Below are 22102 nucleotides of genomic sequence, written 5' to 3'. Positions count from 1 at the left end.
GTGATTTACATGAAGAGGTATACATGTAATTGCCTCCTGGGTTGGCTGTCCAAGGTGAACAGAAAGTTTGTCGTCTTCTAAAGAGCCTCTATGGCTTGAAGCAAGCTTCCAGACAATGGTATGCCAAACTATCCCAGGCCCTTCTTTCCTATGGATTTATTCAAGGTAATTCTGACTGTTCTCTGTTCATTAAGAAATCTGAAAGTTCTTTTATGACCTTATTAGTCTATGTGGATGATGTGCTATTGGCAAGTGATAACATTCTGGAAATTGAAAGGTTGAAGACCTTTTTAGATGCCAAGTTCACTATTAAAGACTTAGGCCCACTAAAATACTTTCTTGGCTTGGAAGTTGCAAGGTCCAAGACTGGTATCTCCTTATGCCAACGAAAGTATATACTTGACATACTTGAAGACACTGGTTTAACTGGATCCAAACCTGCTGCCTTTCCTATGGAATCTACCCTCAAGTTATCAGCAAATGATACCAATTTCTATGAAGATCCATCAGGTTACCGAAGACTCATTGGCAGATTACTTTATTTAACTCTCACTAGGCCTGACTTAGCCTATTCTGTACAAGTACTCAGCCAATTTTTAGCAAAACCTGCTGTTAGTCACCATCAAGCAGCCATTCGAGTACTGAGGTATCTAAAGGCCACACCAGGGCAAGGTCTCTTTTTTCCTTCTTCCTCAGATTTTCAATTAAAGGGTTTTTCCGATAGTGATTGGGCAGGCTGTGTCGATACTAGAAGGAGTGTCACTGGTTTTGCAATTTTTCTTGGCAACTCCTTGATTTCATGGAAATCAAAGAAACAAGTTACAGTTAGTCGATCCTCTGCAGAGGCAGAGTACCGAGCCCTTGCAACTACCACCTGTGAAATTCAATGGCTTTTGTATGCCTTACAAGACCTGGATATCAAACATTCACAGTCAGCTTTGCTATATACTGACAGTCAATCAGCAATGTCCATCGCCACAAATCCAGTTCAGCACGAGAGAACAAAGCATATCCAGATTGACTGCCATCTTATTCGTGAAAAATTGCAGCAGCATGTTATTAAGCTCTTCCATATTCCATCACGATTACAGCTCGCAGATATCTTTACAAAGCCTCTCGGTTCTCTACCTTTTCATCATAATCTTCGCAAGATGAACATCATTAACATCCATGTTCATCTTGAGGGGGGGTGTTGGAGTGTTGCATCTCATATTGAAAGCATGGAACTAAAAAGGAAAGAAGAAAGACTTAAAATAGAAAGCAAGTTAGATGAGAAGAGTTAGTTAGAAAAGTTGTTATTTCAGTTTATTTTTGTTACTCTGTTATTGTGTCATTGATGTGTTATAAATAGGACTCAAGTCTGATGTAATTTTTTAGTTTTCTTCTCTGCAATCCATTTTCTTTTGCATCCTCTGTTTCTTGGTGTTTTTCATCAGTTTCAGGTTCTTCTGATTCTCAACAACCTTCACAACAAATTCAGATTCATCTGCAAATCATGGTACAGAATGATCTCCAGCAACAAATTCATTTCCTAGAATGCAATCAACAGTAAACCCGAATTGCTAATACAAGTCACATGCTCAAGAAGCACCAAGTTAAAGCTACTGGTGGAGGTGGAAGAAGAGGAGAATGGGTTCAAGCTATGCGAGTTTGATATGAAGCCGATGGGTCGGATTAGGCCGGGATGTCATGGTCTGCATTTAGTGAATGCCCCAAGACAAAAAAATGTTGGATTTAAGGGTATGGAAACAAAAGGTTATCCCAAAAGATACAAACAAAGAACATAATATATAAGAAGAAAAACTTATCGACAGAGGCGTGACAAGTACTGTTCTTAAAATAGATCCATCCTCCTCGAAAACGAACTTGGTGCACTTATGGGTGTACTCTGTAAGCAATATGTATGCAACTCGGGTTTAGAAAAAATTCATCTAGATAGATGTATGAAAATACTAAATTACTTGAAAAATTGACATTCATATATAGAAAGCGAGGGATGACCTACTTTTATAGGTCATTAAAACAGTCCCCAAAATTTACTTGTAATTAGAATATGATTCAAAATGGAAGGAGATTCTATTTATAAAATGAATGAGACTCTATTGGTACAATCTCAGTAAAACTCTTCCTAAAAATATAAGATTAATAGAAAAAATAAAATAAAATAAATATAAATAATTCGAGACTAATATAATAAAATAAAATAAAAAAATAAAAATTATTTACACTCTCCCTCGATGCCCTTCTTATTGCCCACATGAAGCTTGTGGTTCAGCCCTTGGATATGACCCTACCGCTAATCAGTATAAAGTGGTGCACGTCTACAATGCTACCTTTGGGTTTGAGATATTCGACTTAGGCTGTTCCGATGGTGAATGGAAACGGATTCCTAGACCATTCCAAGTGTATGATCGGCCCTATACTATTGATTTTTCTTGGAGTGATCCAGTGTCGGTAAATGGGCAGGTCTTGCATCGGTATGTTAGTTCCTGTGAATTCATCATTTCTATGGATGTTAGTGATGAAAGATTCATCAGAACCCGTCTCCCAGACTGTGAAAAGAAAATCTGTAAGGGGAACTATGCTTTGATAGTGATGGATGGGTGTCTTTCCTTTGTGCATACCATCCCCTTCAAGGAAATTGACGTCTGGATTCTGAAGGATTTTCATGGGCAAGTTTGGCTGAAGAAACATAGTATTGTTAGAGTCAGTAAAGTATCCGCCTTTGATGGATTCTTCATTCCCAAGGGAGTATCAAAATGATTTGCCAGATCTTAGGAGGCTGGTTGCAGTTGGTTGTTTGAGAAATGGTGAAGTGATAGTGTTCAAGCTCCGTCTTTCTAAGGGCACAGGTTTTGGGTTCTATTTATATGATATGAAGAGAAGAGTACTGAGGAAATTCAATATGAAAATCAAGGCTCAACAGTACTTCATTCCTCACAGAAGCGGACTAGTTTCCTTGAAATCTGAAGAGCAGCCGTTGGCATAAGAAGCTTCCTCTGTGAATTCTCTTCCCATCCCAAAGGATAAACATCTTATAACTAATTATGCAATTCTATAACATTGTTGGTTTTTGATTGAATCGGAGTATTAGAAGTGCTCGAATTTAGAAATGGAAACTGTTTTTTAAAATAGTTATAAAAAATGGTTTTTGAAAACTGTACTATGATGTTTTGTAAAATAAAACCTAAAATGTTATTAATCTATTTTTATGATATTTGAAAATATTTATCAAAAAGATAAAAAATAATTTCAGTGTGTCCTTTAATTTTTTTATTTAAAACTTGCAATGTCTAAATTTGTTTTAATTTCTTTGCAAATCTCAATTGTTGCCCAACAAATTTCCAACGCAGAAATGGAATGTGAATCTGGGTGAGTGAATTTTGGATTTCTTCCGGTAATTAGACGTCCAAATAGTTGGAAAGATAGGTCATAGACAGGAAATTTTCTGACCAAGGAATGCTGTTTTAATTAGGATATGGGACTACTTGTCTGTCTAATAGAAAGAAGTGTTTCCATATAAAGTCGGAACCAAGGAATAAGGCCCCTTTTTCTTCATTGTGGAAGCTGTTGAATGTGGATTCCATGGATTGGGACCGAACCCTGTTCCACAACTCTCTCATCGCCCTCTACCTCATCGCCCCACCCACATTCATCTCCCTTCGTTTCCTCCAAGCCCCCTATGGCAAGCACCACCGATCGGGGTGGGGTCCCACTGTGCCGCCATCCTTGGCATGGTTCCTCATGGAATCTCCTACTGTGTGGTTGACGCTCCTCATCTACCCCTTGGGTGATCGTTCCTCCAATCCCAGATCCCTAATCCTCATTTCCATCTACCTCTTCCACTACATCCATCGTACTCTCATCTACCCTCTTCACCTCCGCAACTCCACTGCCGCTAAACGGAATGGGTTCCCGGTCAGCGTGGCGCTCATGGCCTTTGGATTCAACCTCCTGAACGCCTACTTGCAAGCCAGATGGGTGTCTCATTATGCTAATTACGAGGACGATGGGTGGTTCTGGTGGCGGTTCTGGGTGGGACTGGTAATCTTCCTGGATGGGATGTTGGTGAATGTAAGATCGGATTTGGCGTTGGTGGGTCTGAAAAGCCAGGGCGGAGGGTACAAGGTGCCGAGAGGAGGGTGGTTCGAGTTAGTGAGCTGTGCCAACTATTTCGGGGAGGTGGTGGAGTGGTTGGGATGGGCGGTGATGACGTGGTCTTGGGTGGGTTTAGGGTTTCTTCTGTACACATGTGCCAATTTGGTGCCAAGGGCACGTGCCAACCACAAGTGGTATTTGGAAAAGTTTGGGGAGGATTATCCCAAGGGGAGAAAAGCTGTTATTCCCTTCCTCTATTGAAACGCTGTGTCTGTTTTTGCTTCATTGTTCAAGTGAATGACGATGTACCAATTATGCTGGTTGTTTGATTTAGTGTTGGTGGTTTATTGAGCAATATTATTATAATTTATACTTGTCTTTTCTTAAAGGTGTACCGTAATTTCATGCTTTCACAGTTTTGTTATCCCATATCTGATTCCGGTATAAAGGAAAGGCAAATTAAAACATATAAAAATTGATATTCTTATTTTTGAATTCTGAGATAATAAAAGTAAGAAAAAAAATATTAAAAAAAAAAAGAAAAAAAAAATTTATTGATGGTTTTTTTTTCCCCTTTAAAAAGTTTCATGAGGATGCACCTTGCATTCTTTCCAACGTTCAGGGGACAAACAATGATAATAGGCGGCCATAAAAATAACTGAAATAGATTGACGAGCAAAAGATGATGTGAAAGGTTCACCAGACTTGTGATATCCTGATTTTTGGAAGGATGCCATTCAGCTTTCCTTGGCATTCACAAAGCCTATACAAATGCTCCCAGAGTCTATCAATTGAGAAAAAAAAAGTTCTATTGATAAACAGAAAGAGGGGAAAGGAAGTGGATGAAGGGGCAAAAGTAATTCAAAAAAAGAAAAAAGAAAAAAAAAAAAGCAGTACCATAATGGCACTCTCTATGTTCCTGTAAATACAAAAACTGTTGGATCTCATAATGAGATGGGACTCTCAATGCATGCTGAATGCACTAACAAGGCTACAGGTCGAGGTAGGTTCCATTCCAAGATGTGGGTGCAGTTTAAATCGATCTGTGAACTGGTTCATCAACCACCGCCACGGAGCTGGTTCTAAGCCGCCTCACTGGTAGCATACAGATAAAAAGGAGACTTACTGCAAACATCAAACCACAGAGAAAAAATCCAGTGAGTCTCCACATAACACAACTGAATTTACATGTTAACCTACTCATTCATGACTATGACTAATAGGTGTAAACCCTTTTTACCCACTAATCCACCTTAGAGGCTTCTGGATTATTAAAGTCTTCAACATGGGTTAAGCAACAGGAGTCAAACGTAGGCCACTTCAAGCAAGATTCTGAGGTTTTCTTTTTAAGAAAGAAAAAAAAAACAGAAGTTGGTTTCCTAGACTCTACACCTCAATTAAAACACAGCTAACCATCCCCAGGAGAAAGAAAGATACATGTTTTTTTCCTATCATGGAAATGGAGAAGTTGACAAATGATAGGAACAGATGAACTCACAATCAGCAAAGCTACAGTTTGCACCCTAGTTGAGCTCTAGTTCTGGCCCAGCATACTCGAAACTGTTTTCTTTTGGGCTTTCTTTACTCAAACTTCCATTCAGTCCACCAGAAGATTCTGCAGATTCAGAAATCTCAGCGTTTAGCTTCTCAAACTTCTCCAATAACTCTGAGGAATTCATAGCCTCTGCAATGGTTTGCCTGATTTCTTGATCCAGAGCCCTAATCTTATCCTTTGACTCCAAATCTGGTGTCTGTCCTGCCTTTGCCAACTCCAACTTCAGCAACTCAATCTTGCTCTTCAAATCTGATGATCTGATCGCATCTTCAATTCCCTTGTTAATTTCTTCATTCAACTCCTCTATCTTCGACTGGAATCCCGGGACAGGAGTCTCCTGAATGAGGTCCATTGCTTTTGATTCCACACCTGCAACATCCAAACCCAAGGACTTGAGAACCTCAGCCATTTCAAACTCAATCTCTTTCTTCACCCTCACAATTTTCTCCTTCAGCTCATCATCTAAATCCCCAATCGTAGACATCTCAGAATTTTCAATTTCAGCTTTTAATGCCTCAATCTTCTCCTTTAGATCAGCGCGATCCATAACCTCTTTGAATCTCTTGTTGATTTCCTGCTTCAAAGTGGTTGCCTTGTTCCCCTCTGAGATAGTCTTGGCTTTACTTATTTCATTCAACATATCAAGCTTATTCATCAGGCTTGGATAATTAGGAGCCTCTGACAGCCTCTGGTTGAACTCATCCTTGAGCTTGGTGAACTTGTCCGCTAAAGCTGGATGCAAGAGCTCATCCTGTGAAGTTCTTGCTTTTGCAAATTCCTCCCGCAGCATCACAAATCTGTCCTTCAAGCCCATGGTTTGAAGTGCCTCGGAATATTCATGCTCAATCTCATTTTGCAGCTTTTCTATCATCTCATTCAGACCTGACTCTGGAAGCACAGTATATGACTTCTTGGCTTTCAGAATTTGCTGTTTCAGCTTTTCAACCTCATCCTCCAGTTCCACATCTGGAGTTTTGTCTGCAACGGGTTCTTCTCTCTTCTTCATGTTGACTTTTCTTTCAGGATCAACTGGGATACCTTCCTGAAACCCACCAATTTTTCGGAATTTCAGCATGCGATGCTTTAGTAGCTCTTGTGTTTCCATCTTTGTGAGTTCCTAAAAAACCCAAAGATCTGTGTTAAGATTTCAATAGAAATATATGATTCTTGAGGATGAACTGCCACAAGTTGTACTCACATCCATTGCTTCAACAATAGCAATTTTAATCTGTTGTGAGCTCCAAGATGGATCTGCATGTGCACCCCCAAGTGGCTCCTGTTACAGGTGAGTGAACTCCATTAAGACATCTAAAAATGAACATAAAGGTTGGATGTGGAGAAGCAAATAGAACACCATTATCCCATGGTGGAAAAAAAGGGACACCATGCTCTAAAATTCTAGTGAAATGCTGCACCCACAAGGCATGCATGGAACACAAGTTTCATCTATTTCAAGTCTCCTTGTTCTAGTGATAAAAGTTCATGGGAGAAGCAAAATTTTCAACTGAAAACTTCATTACTGTCTTCAAAATCCGGAGCTTGGTAGAAATGCCTAAAAATGTTATCTTTCACAATGGTAGGATGTGCCAAATTCCCCTCATATCACCTTTTTATTGTTTGGAGAAAGTGCATTATCATGGATGCCAGATACATAGGATAGAGAGAAAGGTGAGATGTAAGAAAGAAGAAATGTGTGCAAAATGTTCAAGTGGAGAAGAATATTACAGGGATGATCCCATCTGCAACTTGAAGCCTGCAGAGTTCTCCAGCAGTTATCCTCAGCTTCTCAGCTGCCTGCAAAGAAGGGAGTATCAATGGTTTAATATCAATTAAATCTCCTCTGATACAAAAGCCCAGAGTGAAAAGGTCAATATAAACCTTTGGAGCAGCTTTTGCACTCTTCCACAAAATTGCTGCACATGCTTCTGGGCTGTAGAATTGAAAATGGATCAAATCAGAGGAAAAAAAGAGAAGCAATAGCAGAGGCTGATAAAAATGGTTCACAGGGAAATAATTCAGCAAAGATATACAGGTAGCATACAATAGCTATTTATAAAAAAGAACCTACATCTAGAGACTTCCCAATTGATTGGAACAATAGAGGCAAGAAAATATATAATCGAGCTACCTAAAGGGTCAAATAGACTTAACAACAAAGGCAAGCACTACAGTGGATCAAATGACTCGAGTCAAGGCTCAAAATAGTGTTCATTAAGCCATTTGCCCCTAAATAGCAATTTTAAGTAACAATGGGAAACAGAAATCTAGCTCTTTGTTAGCTTAAACCAAAAACTTCCTTTGTTAGCAATTTTAAGCCATGTGTGTGTAATAATATGAGAAACAAGACAGATAACAATGCTAATAGCATGTAATGCTTGAACAGATATTGAGTCCCACGTTTTTTTGCAAATGATTGTGCATACAGTATTATTATTACACACACAGTCTGGAGTCATGTATGCAAGCTACAAACATCACACCTTCCCATGGGAATGTTTATTTTTTAAGCATCAAGAATCAATATTGTGATGGGAACAAGGAATTATACGTGAAAACTTTTTCAGTCGGCATAATTGGGTTAAACTGCCTATTTTCATTAAAATTTTCTTTTAGTGGTAGGTCTATTTCTGGCTTCTTTCACTGATTTTTATTTCCCTAAGAAAACTCTATCAACATTAGTGTGTCTTGCAGTTTCCACCATACCATTGTCCCCCCAGTCAATACTTTGCTCTGGTAGATAAAAAACTTGAGCTTCACCTCTTGTCATATATCCAATAGAAACTGGGAGGATCATATTAACAAAAAGATTGGAAATTAATGAGGTGATGTTTTGATAGATCAACTTTTCAGAAAAGGAAAATTAAGAAAATTTTCTTGAAGCCACAGCATGAAAAGAAATACAATTTTAGGATCATGTATATATATAAATGGTGGCAGCAGATGGGAAACACAGGTTAAAGCTTCTCTGGAAACAATTAATTAAACTAAACATATGACTCTACATATTCCTGAACTAATGATTGAAAATAACAGAAATATTTCAAACACATATGATATGACCTTAAGAAGTCACTTTTCTTTCCAAGTTGTTTATGAGAATGGTAATCTTTAAAGCTGAGGAATTGATGTATCACTTATTTGAGACCCATACGATAAGCACTTGTAACAAGACAAGACAAGCAGGCACATAATCAATTTGCACTATCTAGAGGGGTAAAGCCAATTTAAATTACCTGGCAACATAGAAAACTGCATTTTCGAGCATTAACAATTTATTAGCACAACCTATGGCCAGAGCACCACCAGAGCCACCTTCCCCAATAACAATAGAAACAATCGGTACCTTCAGACCAAACATGGTCCTCAAATTGTGGGCTATGGCTTCACCCTGCATGTAAGTAATGCAAACAGTTCAGTTAAGTACTACTGAAAGAAATCATGTAAGCCCAGGATTACAATTATTCACATACTTGGCCTAGTTCCTCAGATTTAAGGTCTGCATATGCCCCTGGGGTATCAATAAAAGTAATGATAGGAAATCCATGGTGATCTGCATAGTACATCATCCGTAGAGCCTTCCGATAACTGTTTCAACAGAAAAATTATTGTTTAGCATTACATACTAAATTTCTCCTTCTGGGGTTAGCACTGCCAATGAGAAGGAACTGCCTATCCATTTCCAAAGCTAATGAGATCATAGATGTCGCAATAGCATAAGGATTTCTTTATCATATTCAGGTGCATATCAGTAATAACAAATTCTCCATCCTAACAACATACCCATGAGGAGTAGGCATCCCAAAGTTACGTTGGACATTCTCTTTTGTGTTTCTACCCTTTTGATGGCCCATGAACATGTACCTTCTACCATCTATGGTTCCAATACCAGTAACAATAGCAGGATCATTATACCCTGCTCGGTCTCCATGAAGCTCCACAAACTGGAAATATGGGGATATATGAAAGAACATATTAAAATTATTTCCTTTTAGCGCCCATAAGCACAGAATTTAGATATCTTCTTGTAATGCAGATTCACTGAAAAACCTGAAAATCTAGTCAGCTGGTTGGCATCATACCTTGTCAGTAATGTTAAACACGTGATCGAGAAAAGTCGGCCTGTTAGGGTGCCGTGCAATACCCACACGCTGTATAGGAGTCAGATGTGTATATAGATCTTTGAGAGCCTGAAAACAATATTGGGAAGTCATGATGAGTTTAGGATAGGATGTTTAATAATATTCAGGCATTTGAAGGATGATGTGTTTCATATGTTAGCTTTAACTAATAGTCAATTTACATAAGGCTCAGGCCAAAGAACTCAAGCAAAAGACATGGAAAAATGCAAGGACGGGATGATCAATTGTGTATGTAAGAATAGGACCTGCAGGTGCAGCTTTCATATTCTATACAATGAAACTAGAAATGTACATCCAGGGGATAGTTGACATGATCCATAACAAAGTTTGCTCTAAGTAAAATAATGAAATAAATTTATTGTCAAATAAATAATATCAACACATAACCTACAATTTACTTCACTAATTTTCTTAACCCCCAAACTATAAAATCCAAAGTGAGGAGGAACGATTCTTAATAATGTTTCAGATTCAATAATTCAGAGTCAAGTATAGGCATGCATATATTTATTAAACCTGTTGATACTTATTCTCCAATGAGATAATCTGATCACTGAAGTCAAGACCAGTTTCGTTTGCCATTCTTTGTACCTGTAAAGAAGAAAAATTTTATGTTAGGAACTCCGAACGCCACAATTATGCATTATCAATTGATTTATCATTTTAGACTCCCACAAAAAAGAAAGGACTTACATCTACAATCTTCTTCTGTAGATCCAGGAGGGGTTTCTCAAAATCCAAAGTAACCTGCTTCGGTTTCTCTTTCAAGGGCTTGAAATATGAGAGATGGGTAAGGACGCCTCCTTTAACATTGGGATCTGGATCAGCCGGCCATGGATAATCATGCTTCTTCGCCTTCCCAATCTTTGCACTGACAGTAAAATTCCTTCTCCTCGTGCCAAATCGCGCTCTTCCTAAGGCTTTCAACGGGACCCCAGAGGCACCATTGCTCGAGCTCCGGAGAAGATCCGAAGCCATCGAAGTGCCAGAAAATGCAACCGATGAATGAGATATAGACGCCATTCTCCAAATCCTCAACTGGAGCCACAAAACAGATCTTCAGAATTTCAGACAATTGCCCACCAGAGACAGCTCCAAAAACAATAATAATAATAAAAAGATAATAACGATTCCCGAAATTGCTTAAACAGCAATGCCTCCTTTGGATACTTAGAAAATACAGGAAACAGAGGCACTGAAAAAGCTTTGGAATCTCGTATTTTTCACTATTTACAACCTAAGAAAACAGAAACCACCAGTCGGCGCGGCCGAACACTAACATTTAGGCTTTTCTTCAAGGCAAGGAAAAAAAAAAAAAAAACGAGATTCAAAATTAAATTTCCTTTTTTTTTTCCTCCTTTTTCCTCAGCTGTTCGAGCAAACGATCATCATCAGAAGCCAAAAATACAGATTCAACATGCAAGAAATCACAATCAAAGATGGTCTCAGAAAGAGGCGGACAACTGTTGGAGAAATTACCGGAGAGCAGCTGAGATCCCGAAAGAGAAGAGCTAAAGAAAGGAGGTGGGCGAAGAGAGAGAAGGAGGAAGAAGATTTTATATTAGGGAGAAATGAGAGTGTGAAGGAGCATAGAGAGTATCGCCTGGGGAGGCCACGTTTGGTTTGTTCTTGTTTATAAGTGAGAAAAATGTCGATACTTCCTATGCCGGAGGCTACCCGTGTCATAATGAGCTAACCCTTTTCGGTATGGCCGTTGGAGCGCCACAGTTGTTTTGAGTTGTTGCCTCGCTTGCCCTCTCTCACGTGCCTTCACTCCCTTTCACACTGGACGGTGGCTCGATTTCCTCGATGGTCATTTCGCCGTTGTCCACATTGAACTCCTCTCCATTGTTCTTTTAAGAATTAGGACTCTTCTCTTCCCTGTTGGATTTCACTTTTTATAATTCAATTTCCTTGTAACCCTAAGTGGCTTGATTCTTGTCCTTCCAACATTGACATTGTTCTAGAAATAGTAAAAATAGTTTTTTTTTTTTTTTTTGTCATGATTCAATTTTAATATGCCAATTTAATGATTTTTAAAAAAATTAATTAAATTTGTGAAACAACTTTATTACGTGAAAAATAAATTTCAAGGTTAATAATTTAAACATAATTATCCGATATCATCACATATTAAGTATTAAACAATAATTTCTAATAAATAGTCTGATCATAAACTCATTAAAAGTTTGAAAAACCAATCAACTTTATACATACAAAATATTCAACAATAAGAATAAAGAAAATAATTGAGCAATAGAGCTCCCTAACATTTGGCAATGTTGTATTTAATAGTTATCAAAGGGATAAATACAAGATTGTTAAACATTATAAAACACTACTTGCAAGGATTTTTAGATGCATCATGAAAGGGACATGCAATCTTGAAGACAAAGTTTGAACTCTTTAATGCACGTTCAAGTGGGCATATGACAATATAAGGTGTCTAATCTTAGATAATACAATAGTGAGATATTAAAGTGAAAGCCTGGGATAAAAGAGAATGCTAGTTTCAATTGAAAAAGAATTTAATCTCATTCACAATTTAAAATATAGTTTTGATTATACTAATAAAAATGATGAGAGAATAAAAAATATGGTATAAATTAATATGTTATCTCAAGTGTGAGATGTGTGGATAAACATAAATTTCATATGGTGTAACATTATAATACAATGTGTAAAACTTTTTAAAAAGACTTTTGAATTATTTTGAAAGCCAAACCCTTAAGATATTACAAAGCCGTAAGTAATATTATGAGCTAAATCCATAAAGCACGATAATGAGATGGGTGGTATATTATGCCACTTTGTAAAAGAAAGAAAGAGATAGGTAAATTTCAACTTAAGTTATATTTTTGACAAAAACATCCATATTGACGAAAAATGCTAAATATGATATAACTAAAATGACTACATATAGAATATCAAATTGTATGTCTCATGTTGATGCTACAACTAAGGGTCTCCAACGGGCCGGGCCGGGCCGAGCTCAAATGCTAGGCCCGCGGTCCGGCCTATGAACCCGCGGGCTGGGCGGGCCGGGCCGACGGGCCAGGCCGCGGGCTTTTTTAAATAAGCCAAAATGGCTTTTAAATAAAGGAAGGAAGAGGGGAGGATTCGAACCCCTCCCCTCAAGCTTAAATTTCAAGGCTCTAACCAACTGAGCTACATTTCTTTTGTGCTTATTAAATGAATTAGTTATATATATATAAAAATATAGTATATTATTTTTTTTAAAAAAATTAAAGGCGGGCCTAAGGGCGGGCCTACGGGCCAAGCCTACGGGCCGGGCCGGGCCTAAATTTAGGCCCGCGGCCCGGCCCGCCCATAAACGGGCTCGGGCCGGGCTTGGGCCCGTCGGGCTTGGGCCGGGCCGGGCCTAAAGCGGGCCGCGGGCTTTTTGGAGACCCCTAGCTACAACACCATGTGGGAAGACTTTTAGGAAATATATTGGAAGTATCGAGTAACACATCTTAAGGACAAAACCCAAGTTCCCAAAACATGCGTAAAAAAAAAAATATTACAAGAGATGTGATCCATAAAACACAATAGTACAATACATGATATAAGCCTCTAAGACATGTTGAAATCATGTGTGACATTAGAGGAAGTTAGATACATTGAGCATAGTACTAAAGCACATGGCATTAAACCCCTATATTGGAGATTGTACCTTCTCCATAAAAGAAAAACAAACAAGTATTGTACTTCCACGTCTCCTTCCTTTATATTAAAATGATATTGTCAATGAGAATATCTCGAATGACGAGAAGAAGAAAAGATCGCATGACTAAAAGATTTTGGAAGTATATAAGATGTGTCCTAAAGTAAAAAAAGTCAAGCATTTAAGTTATGTCGAAGTAGTACACAACTTATGAGAGATAAGATCGATAACCAGCGATAAAACGACATAGAACATGAAGCGTTGGTGATAACTTTTATAAATAAAAACAAACACAAGTAGTTTACTTTTACTATTATTCCTTCTAAATCAAGATGACACTTTTATGACAATGTTTAAAAATGATGGTTGGACCCACTTCAAGGTCTTGTACCTTCTAAATTGAAACAATAATTATAATGTGTTAGGAATGTCAATCTTATCAATTGTTACAAAAATCCTAAGAATAATCAACCATAAAGTTTCCATTGGTTTGAGTGATAAGTCTATCTATTGGTAAGAGAGTTTTTCATATTAACTTACTATCCATGATCTAATCTTACCTTAAAGGCATCTATCATTTGATTATATAGAAATGGCTTAGATTAGTGCTTGACCAATTTTTTCTACCTTTGCCTCAAGTTAGAGGATTATTGCCACATAACACCCCCCATCTAGATCTTGAAAGTATTCGCATATTCAAGTTCTAAAGACATGTTAAAGTAACATGTGATACTATGAAGGTGAGATTCATAAAACACAATAATAAAATATGATCATAGGGGGTGTTATGTTGTTTTCATCAAATAAAGAAAAGAAGGATGGTTTTCAACTTAGGATATACCTTTTAGTGAATGCCTAAAATGATGGAAAATATAGAATATGGTATGATTGAATGAATAAATCTAAAATGTGAAGTTATAGGTCTTATACAACTCCATGTATAAGATTTTTGAGAAAGATCATGGAATAGCAAGGAGTAAATAGCTTTAAGAGTAGAGGTCAAACTTCTAAAACATGTTAAAAGAATATATAAATTTACAAGGGAGGGATTCATAGAACACAAGAATAAGATATGCGATAAGAGTCCTCAAAACATTTTGAAGCAACACATGACACTACAAATAACAAGATAGATTGAACGTAGTAATAAGAGACATGATATTAAGTCAAAGTTAGAAATTATATCATTTTTTTTTTTAAAAAAAGAAAGAAAGTGGGAAGTAACCTATTCCCACTCATCTTCCCTCTAAATTAAAATAATAATTCTAACAATAATGTCTTGAAAGAAGAAAAAAATATTTTCTAACTACAAAAATTTGAAAATATGAAGAAGTGAGACAAAGCCTTCATAGTAAAAGTCAAGCCCCTAAGACATGTGGAAGTAGAAATCCATAAAACATTACAAAAAGACATGCCATAAAAATAATAGTTGGAGAGTGTATTACTTTTGCAAATTAGGAGGACTTTCCCTTCCAAGTGGAAACCACAATTTCAATGAAAATGTTTGGAATGACAACCTTACTAATTCTTTTAAAAATCTCAAAGATTAACAATTGTAAATATTCTATTAGACAAGGTGAAAAGTTTGGTTATTGGTAGGACAAATCCCACCTTAGACTAGAGTTATCTATGGTTTAATCTTATCCTGAAGTTTAATCATAGAAGTCATGTCCATATATATATATATATATATAACATATCACACTACTCTCTCAGAATCTTTGAAGAATTAAGGTTGGAACAATAGAACCAAAGGATTAAGATACGTAGAGAATGATAATGAAATAAGTGGTATCTAGATTGTTTTCATTCAGAGGAAGAAAGAGACACATATCTCTATACATGGAATATACTTTTAATGAAAATGTTCAAAATGATGGGCAAACATGGAATATAATAAAAAAAATGATTTAATTTAAAATGTAAATTTGTAGCGGTTGCCTTTAGGACATGGTGAAATGGCGCATGACATTATAAGAATCAAGACACATTAATATGAGATGTGACGTTAAATTTGCAAATTGGATATTACATCATTACCATACATAAAAAAAAAAAAGAACAAGTAATGTATTTCACTTCTCCATTTCATTTCAATCAGAATAATGGTCTTTAATGATGATATCTTAATTATAAATAGTATAATTAAAAAGTTTTAAAAGTGAGAAGAAAATAACATATAGTTTTGGCCATTTCATCCTTGCCTAAGACACATTCTTATTTGTGACCCTCAAATAGCTTATGTTGGACCCAACATCATATTTTTCTTGCCATTGTTCATTCTTTTTATAAGTTGTAAAATGACAGTAAGACAATAAAGATCCCTAAGTGACACTAGGTCATATTTGAGGAATTGTTAATATTGTAGAAGATGGTTCATTACCTTATTAGATATAGAGAGGTTCTAAACCTCTTCCCAACACAAATACCATTATTAAGGGAAATTCATACTGGTATTGATTCTAAGAAGACTTTTACCTCATTGGCAAAGGTGACTTAGCAACAAAAGCCTAACCTTTAAGACATATTTGTTACCATCCAATAAAGAAGAATACCCTGATTTCATATATACTGGAATAGTCTTGTTAAAATCAACCAAATATGAATACCCTGATTTCATATATACTGGAATAGTTAACTGGGTGAATACCCTAACTACATATGTACTGGAATATTTAATAGGGTGAATACCCTAACTACATATGTACTGGAATATTTAACAGGGTGAATACCCTAACTACATATGTACTGAAATATTTAACAAGGTGAATACCCTAATTTATATATACACTGGAATCTCCTGATTAAAAAAAATGAGTAGAAAAATAATAGCGGAAGCATACCTGAATCCATTGAAGGAGAAACCTTATAGGAAAAAAACTCTTTGAGATGGTCTTCCAATTCTAGCCACTAGATTCTGTGTCAATTTCTCTCTGAGAGGATTTTCAGAAATTGGAATGCGTAGTCGTAGAATGGGGACCATAACCCTATTTATAAACTGCTAGGGCAGTTTTAATTTTATCACAATTATATTTCTGCCCCTCATAGAAATAATAATTGTCTAATGGTATCTACACAATAATCTCATAACAATTATACCCTTAAGCCAATTAATCAATTATTAATTAGATCACTATATTTAGGCTTAATTAAATGATAGCACACACATTTTAATTATTTGCATGTGTGGCCCAAATTATAGATTAATTACAAAAATTAATCTAACAATCTCCCACTGGGCCACATGCATATGTAATCAAATAAATGTGCTTAACCTTATGAGCTCAAAATTTGCTATCATGTCCTTAGGGTATATCCGAACAATCTCGTCCATTAACTATACTGACATAGGATCAAGGTGGTCTATGTTACATCAATCGTTACTAGACCAATCAATGGTCACATATATCTGCATAGCTAAATGACATAGATCAATCATGAGTGCATAGCATGGAAATTACATGCAATGTGATCTATTCATGCCTATTTCCAACTGGTCCTACTTAACTTTATTGAGATAAAATCTTTAGCATAATTTAACAGAGTGCAATGAAATGAATACTTTATTTCTGCAGAACACAATCCAAATGTATAGATAAAGTCTAAACATAACATAGAGCAATATACAATGAATAATATAAACTCCCACTAAATTTAGATATCCTCAAATGAGACAACACCCATATGAGCAGTGTGCTCATGAAAGACCTTGGGTGGTAATCCCTTTGTAAGCGGATCCGCTATCATGGAGTTTGTTCCAATATGCTCTATGGATATCTGTCCACTCTGTACTTTTTCTTTTACAACTAGGAACTTGATATCAATGTATTTTGATTTTGTAGAGCTCCTGTTGTTATTGGAATATAAAACTGCTGATTTATTGTCACAAAATATCTTCAATGGTCTTTCAATACCATCCAGAACACGCAGCCCAGTGACAAAATTTCGTAGCCATATTCCTTGATTGGATGCCTCATAACATGCTACAAACTCTGCTTCCATGGTGGATGAAGTTACGAGTGTCTGTTTGGCAGACCTCCATGAAATTGCTCCACCAGCCAACAGATAAATATAGCCTGATGTGGATCTTCTGCTGTCTTGGCATCCAGCAAAGTCGGAGTCGGAATACCCAATCAACTCTAATTGATCCAATCTCCTATATGTAAGCATGTACTCTTTTGTTCTCTGTAAATATCTCATAACCCTCTTGGCTGCTCTCCAATGATCCATTCCAGGGTTACTTAGATATCTGCCTAACATGCCAACAATGTACGCAATATCCGGACGTGTACATACTTGAGCATACATTAGACTCCCCACAGCCGAAGCGTAAGGAATCTTTTGCATTTCTTGACTTTCTAAATTATTTTTAGGGCATTGATTAAGACTGAATTTGTCTCCTTTAGCGACAGGGGTATCACCTGGTTTGCTATTTTGCATGCCATACCTTTGGAGGACTTTATCAATATAGGTCCTTTGTGACAATCCTAAAATACCCCTAGAACGATCTCGGTGTATCTGGATTCCTAAGACAAAGGAGGCATCACCAAGATCTTTCATCTCAAAATGTTTTGATAAAAATCTCTTGGTGTCGTGCAATATGCTAATATCATTTGTGGCTAGCAATATGTCATCGACATATAAAACCAGGAAAATATACTTACTCCCACTGAATTTGTGATACACACATTCATCCATAAGATTTGCCTCAAAACCATATGAGACAATAATTTGATGAAACTTGAAGTACCACTGACGAGAAGCTTGCTTGAGCCCATAAATGGATTTAGTCAATTTACAAACCATATTCTTTGAGTCTTCGGACACAAAATTTTCTGGTTGTACCATATAAATTGTTTCATCAATGTCACCATTGAGAAACGCTGTTTTAACATCCATTTGATGTAACTCAAGATCATAATGTGCAACTAGTGCCATGATTATCCTGAAAGAGTCCTTCGTAGAAACTGGAGAGAAGGTCTCTTTGAAGTCAATTCCTTCTTTTTGAGTAAAGCCTTTAGCTACAAGACGTGCTTTATATCTTTCTACATTACCATTTGAATCCCGCTTGGTTTTAAATATCCATTTACAACCAATGGGTTTCGTACCAACTGGTAATGGGACAAGTTCCCAAACTTTATTGTCTTGCATAGATTTGTACTCTTCATTCATGGCTTCAATCCATTTATGAGAGTTGGAACTTTTCACGGCTTGCTGGAAGTTGATTGGATCATCTTCCATCATTCCACTTTCTACCTCACGTTCCTGGAGATATACGATATAATCGTCCGAAATTGCATTTCTCCTCTCTTTAGTGGATCTCCTTAATGGCATATTTTCTTGAGGTTGTTGAGTTTGTTCTTCAGAAGTAATGTCCTCATTTGCAATTAAGGGTTGAACAATATTGTATGTTGGTTGAGGATCCAAATTTACTTCTTGATCAATGATAGGTAGTGAAACCTGTACATTATCAATAGCAATAGTAGATCCCTCTTCCTCCTCAAAGACAATATTCCTAGCCTGATTTCTCCCCCCAAACTCAACATCCTCAAAAAATGTTGCAGTTCCCGTCTCAAAAATTGACCTAATAGCAGGATCATAAAATTTAAAACCCCTTGATCACTCTGCATAGCCAATAAAGTAGTTGCTAACTGTTTTAGAGTCCAATTTCTTTTCATGAGGCTTATAAGGTCTCGCTTCAGCTGGACATCCCCAAATATGAAAATGCTTTAAACTGGGCTTTCGACCCGTCCAAAGCTCATAAGGCGTTTTAGCAGCTGCTTTAGTTGGCACCCGATTTAGGATATAAGCTGCCGTTTTGAGTGCTTCACCCCAGAGTTTTTCGGGTAAAGTAGAATGACTAATCATACTCCTTACCATGTCCTTAAGGGTTCGGTTTCGTCTTTCTGCTACACCATTCATGCTAGGTGATCCTGGCATGGTGTATTGAGGGACGATCCCACATTCCTCTAGGTATTTAGCAAATGGTCCTGGACGTTGTTCACCTGATCCGTCATATCTACCATAGTATTCACCACCACGGTCAAATCTGACACTCTTTATTCTTTTGTTGAGTTGCAACTCAACTTCTGCTTTAAATGTTTTGAACACGTCCAATGATTGTGATTTCTCATGTATAAGAAATAGGTAGCCATATCTTGAATAGTCGTCTATGAATGTTATAAAGTACTGTTGACCATTCCAAGATGCCGTAGGGTATGGTCCACAAATATCTGTATGAATTAATTCTAAGACGTCTGTAGCTCTATTGGCACCCAATTTCTTTGTTTTGGTCTGTTTTCCTTTAATACACTCAACACAAATATCAAAATCTGAAAAGTCAAGTGAATCCAAAATCCCATCGGACACAAGTCGCTCAACTCTGGATTTAGAGATATGACCTAAGCGTTTGTGCCACAATGAGGCCGAATTATCTTTATTCAATTTACGTTTTGTACCTCGTGATTCCACATGCAAGGTTTCATTATAGGACGGAACAGTTTCCAACAAATATAGATTATCATAAACATTAAGTAAACCGGTTCCTACAACATTTGAATTAATAGATAATGTAAATTTATTGTTTCCAAATGAACAACAATAACCTGATTTGTCCAAAATAGAAACTGAAATTAAATTCCGTCTGAAAGACGGTACAATAAAAGTATCTATTAAATCCAAAAAATAACCAGATTTCAATAATAATCTAAAGTGCCCTATTGCCTCTACTTCTACCGACTGACCGTCTCCGACATAGATGCATCTTTCAGCATCACTTGGTTTTCGGTAACTCAGGCAACCCTGCATAGAAACACAAATGTGAGTAGTAGCACCAAAATCTAACCACCATGTGTTTCTAGATACTGAAGCTAAATTAACTTCAGAACAGACCAAAGTAAGAAACATACCTTTCTTAACACGCCAAGCAGCATACTTGGTACATTCCTTCTTAGTATGTCCAGGCTTATTACAGAAGAAACATGTTACCTCAACTTTCTGTTTCTTTTGTTCTGGACCATTAGAAGCAGCAACCTTATTATCCTTATTCTTTCGTTTGCCCTTATCCTTCGAAGTGCTAGCCAGATGAGCACTTTCGGTCTTGTCTTGCTTCAATCTCTCTTCCTCTTGCACACAGAATGAAATGAGCTCATTAAGAGTCCATTTATCCTTTTGACAGTTATAACTGACCTTGAATTGATTAAATTGTGCAGGAAGAGAGATGAGAACCAAATGCACGAGTAAATCATCAGATAACTCGAGTTTCAAAGCCTTAAGTTTTGAAGCAAGATGAGACATCTCCATGATGTACTCCCGAACATTACCCTTGCCTTTATACTTCATTGAAATCAAGCTTGCTAAAAGCGTGCTCGTTTCAGCCTTATCGTTTTTGGCAAAACGCTTCTGAATTTCCGCAAGGAAGTCACTGGCATTAGTAACCTCATCGGTTACCGCACCCCTGAAAGCTTCTGGAATGCCGTGCTTCATGATCATAAGACTTAGCCTATTTGAACGTTCCCACTTACCCCAATAAACCTCATCCTCTTGAGTACTTTGCTCATTGAGTTCATCGGGTTTGGGCATTCTCAAGGCTAAGTCTATATCCATGCAGCCTAAGAGAATCATCATATTCTCTTTCCAGTCCTTAAAATTAGTCCCATTTAACATAGGGACATTATTGATGTTGGCAGATATAGAAGTGGTTGATATAAAAGCTGAATCCAGAACAAAATAAAATGAATCAAATAAACCATCATGCTCACATAAAATAAGCAATTAAACACATAATCTTTAAATTTAAAAGCAATTATGACATTTCAAGATACCTAGCACAACATTAATATCAAGTCTTTGGACAGTAATATTAACTGTAAGTGGTACTCTTGTTGTAGTGATCAAACATTGATGATAAGTTATGTCAAATAATAAATCTATCTTTGGATTGATTTATTATTCACATTAAGTTACCTTTATAATCATCACATATTTATCACCATAGGTATGTATGCAATTTGACCAAATATTAACTTTCCTTTGGGCCAGTCAATACCCGCATGAATCACATACACACAAATATCTAACACCCCGAACAGACTAATTTACACGGAAGATGTCACTTTGGTGATTTTCCGCTTTAATTAGCCTATTTAAAAATGCTAGATCAATAACTTAAATATTAATATCATAAAATGCTATTAAATAACAATAATAATAATAATAATAATAGTAATAATAATAATAATAATAAAAAAATTTATCAACTCAATATTTCATAAATCTTAATCCATTGACATATATATATTAAAAATAATAACTCAAAGAATTAATCAAGGAGTAGGCTCTGATACCACTTGTTACCATCCAATAAAGAAGAATACCCTGATTTCATATATACTGGAATAGTCTTGTTAAAATCAACCAAATATGAATACCCTGATTTCATATATACTGGAATAGTTAACTGGGTGAATACCCTAACTACATATGTACTGGAATATTTAATAGGGTGAATACCCTAACTACATATGTACTGGAATATTTAACAGGGTGAATACCCTAACTACATATGTACTGAAATATTTAACAAGGTGAATACCCTAATTTATATATACACTGGAATCTCTTGATTAAAAAAAATGAGTAGAA

The 22102-nt window shown here is 36.6% G+C and overlaps 3 protein-coding genes and 1 long non-coding RNA gene across 4 annotated transcripts in view; 1 reads left to right on the top strand and 3 right to left on the bottom strand.

Moving 5' to 3' along the window:
• Positions 1 to 1532, bottom strand: part of LOC132254182 (uncharacterized) — a 5582-nt gene extending 4050 nt beyond the window's left edge. The window contains exon 1 of the long non-coding RNA XR_009466430.1: positions 1464 to 1532. This is a non-coding gene — a long non-coding RNA (uncharacterized LOC132254182). The remainder of the gene's footprint in view (positions 1 to 1463) is intronic.
• A 1808-nt stretch (positions 1533 to 3340) lies between these two features.
• On the top strand, positions 3341 to 4486 carry LOC100261294 (steroid 5-alpha-reductase DET2). Its single transcript, XM_002277864.4, has one exon. The coding sequence runs from the start codon at positions 3586 to 3588 to the stop codon at positions 4357 to 4359; it is 774 nt and encodes a 257-aa protein (XP_002277900.1). The 5' UTR covers positions 3341 to 3585; the 3' UTR covers positions 4360 to 4486.
• Positions 4487 to 4747: 261 nt separating this feature from the next.
• LOC100266499 (acetyl-coenzyme A carboxylase carboxyl transferase subunit alpha, chloroplastic) lies at positions 4748 to 11617 on the bottom strand. The gene is made up of 12 exons (XM_002277789.5): positions 11272 to 11617; positions 10486 to 10830; positions 10309 to 10383; positions 9733 to 9840; positions 9434 to 9594; positions 9124 to 9238; positions 8887 to 9041; positions 7532 to 7583; positions 7379 to 7447; positions 6852 to 6929; positions 5597 to 6770; positions 4748 to 5223 (listed from the first exon to the last, which is right to left on the bottom strand). The coding sequence occupies exons 1-11, from the start codon at positions 11476 to 11478 to the stop codon at positions 5622 to 5624; spliced, it is 2514 nt and encodes an 837-aa protein (XP_002277825.3). The 5' UTR covers positions 11479 to 11617; the 3' UTR covers positions 4748 to 5223; positions 5597 to 5621.
• An 8342-nt stretch (positions 11618 to 19959) lies between these two features.
• LOC109122976 (uncharacterized) lies at positions 19960 to 21646 on the bottom strand. The gene is made up of 2 exons (XM_019221489.2): positions 20368 to 21646; positions 19960 to 20260 (listed from the first exon to the last, which is right to left on the bottom strand). The coding sequence occupies exons 1-2, from the start codon at positions 21122 to 21124 to the stop codon at positions 20232 to 20234; spliced, it is 786 nt and encodes a 261-aa protein (XP_019077034.1). The 5' UTR covers positions 21125 to 21646; the 3' UTR covers positions 19960 to 20231.
• Between the last annotated feature and the right edge of the window lie 456 nt (positions 21647 to 22102).

Source organism: Vitis vinifera, chromosome 8 (assembly GCF_030704535.1).
Source record: "Vitis vinifera cultivar Pinot Noir 40024 chromosome 8, ASM3070453v1".
In the NCBI taxonomy this organism is placed as follows: Eukaryota; Viridiplantae; Streptophyta; class Magnoliopsida; order Vitales; family Vitaceae; genus Vitis; species Vitis vinifera.
This window is presented reverse-complemented; position numbering and strand designations above follow the sequence as displayed.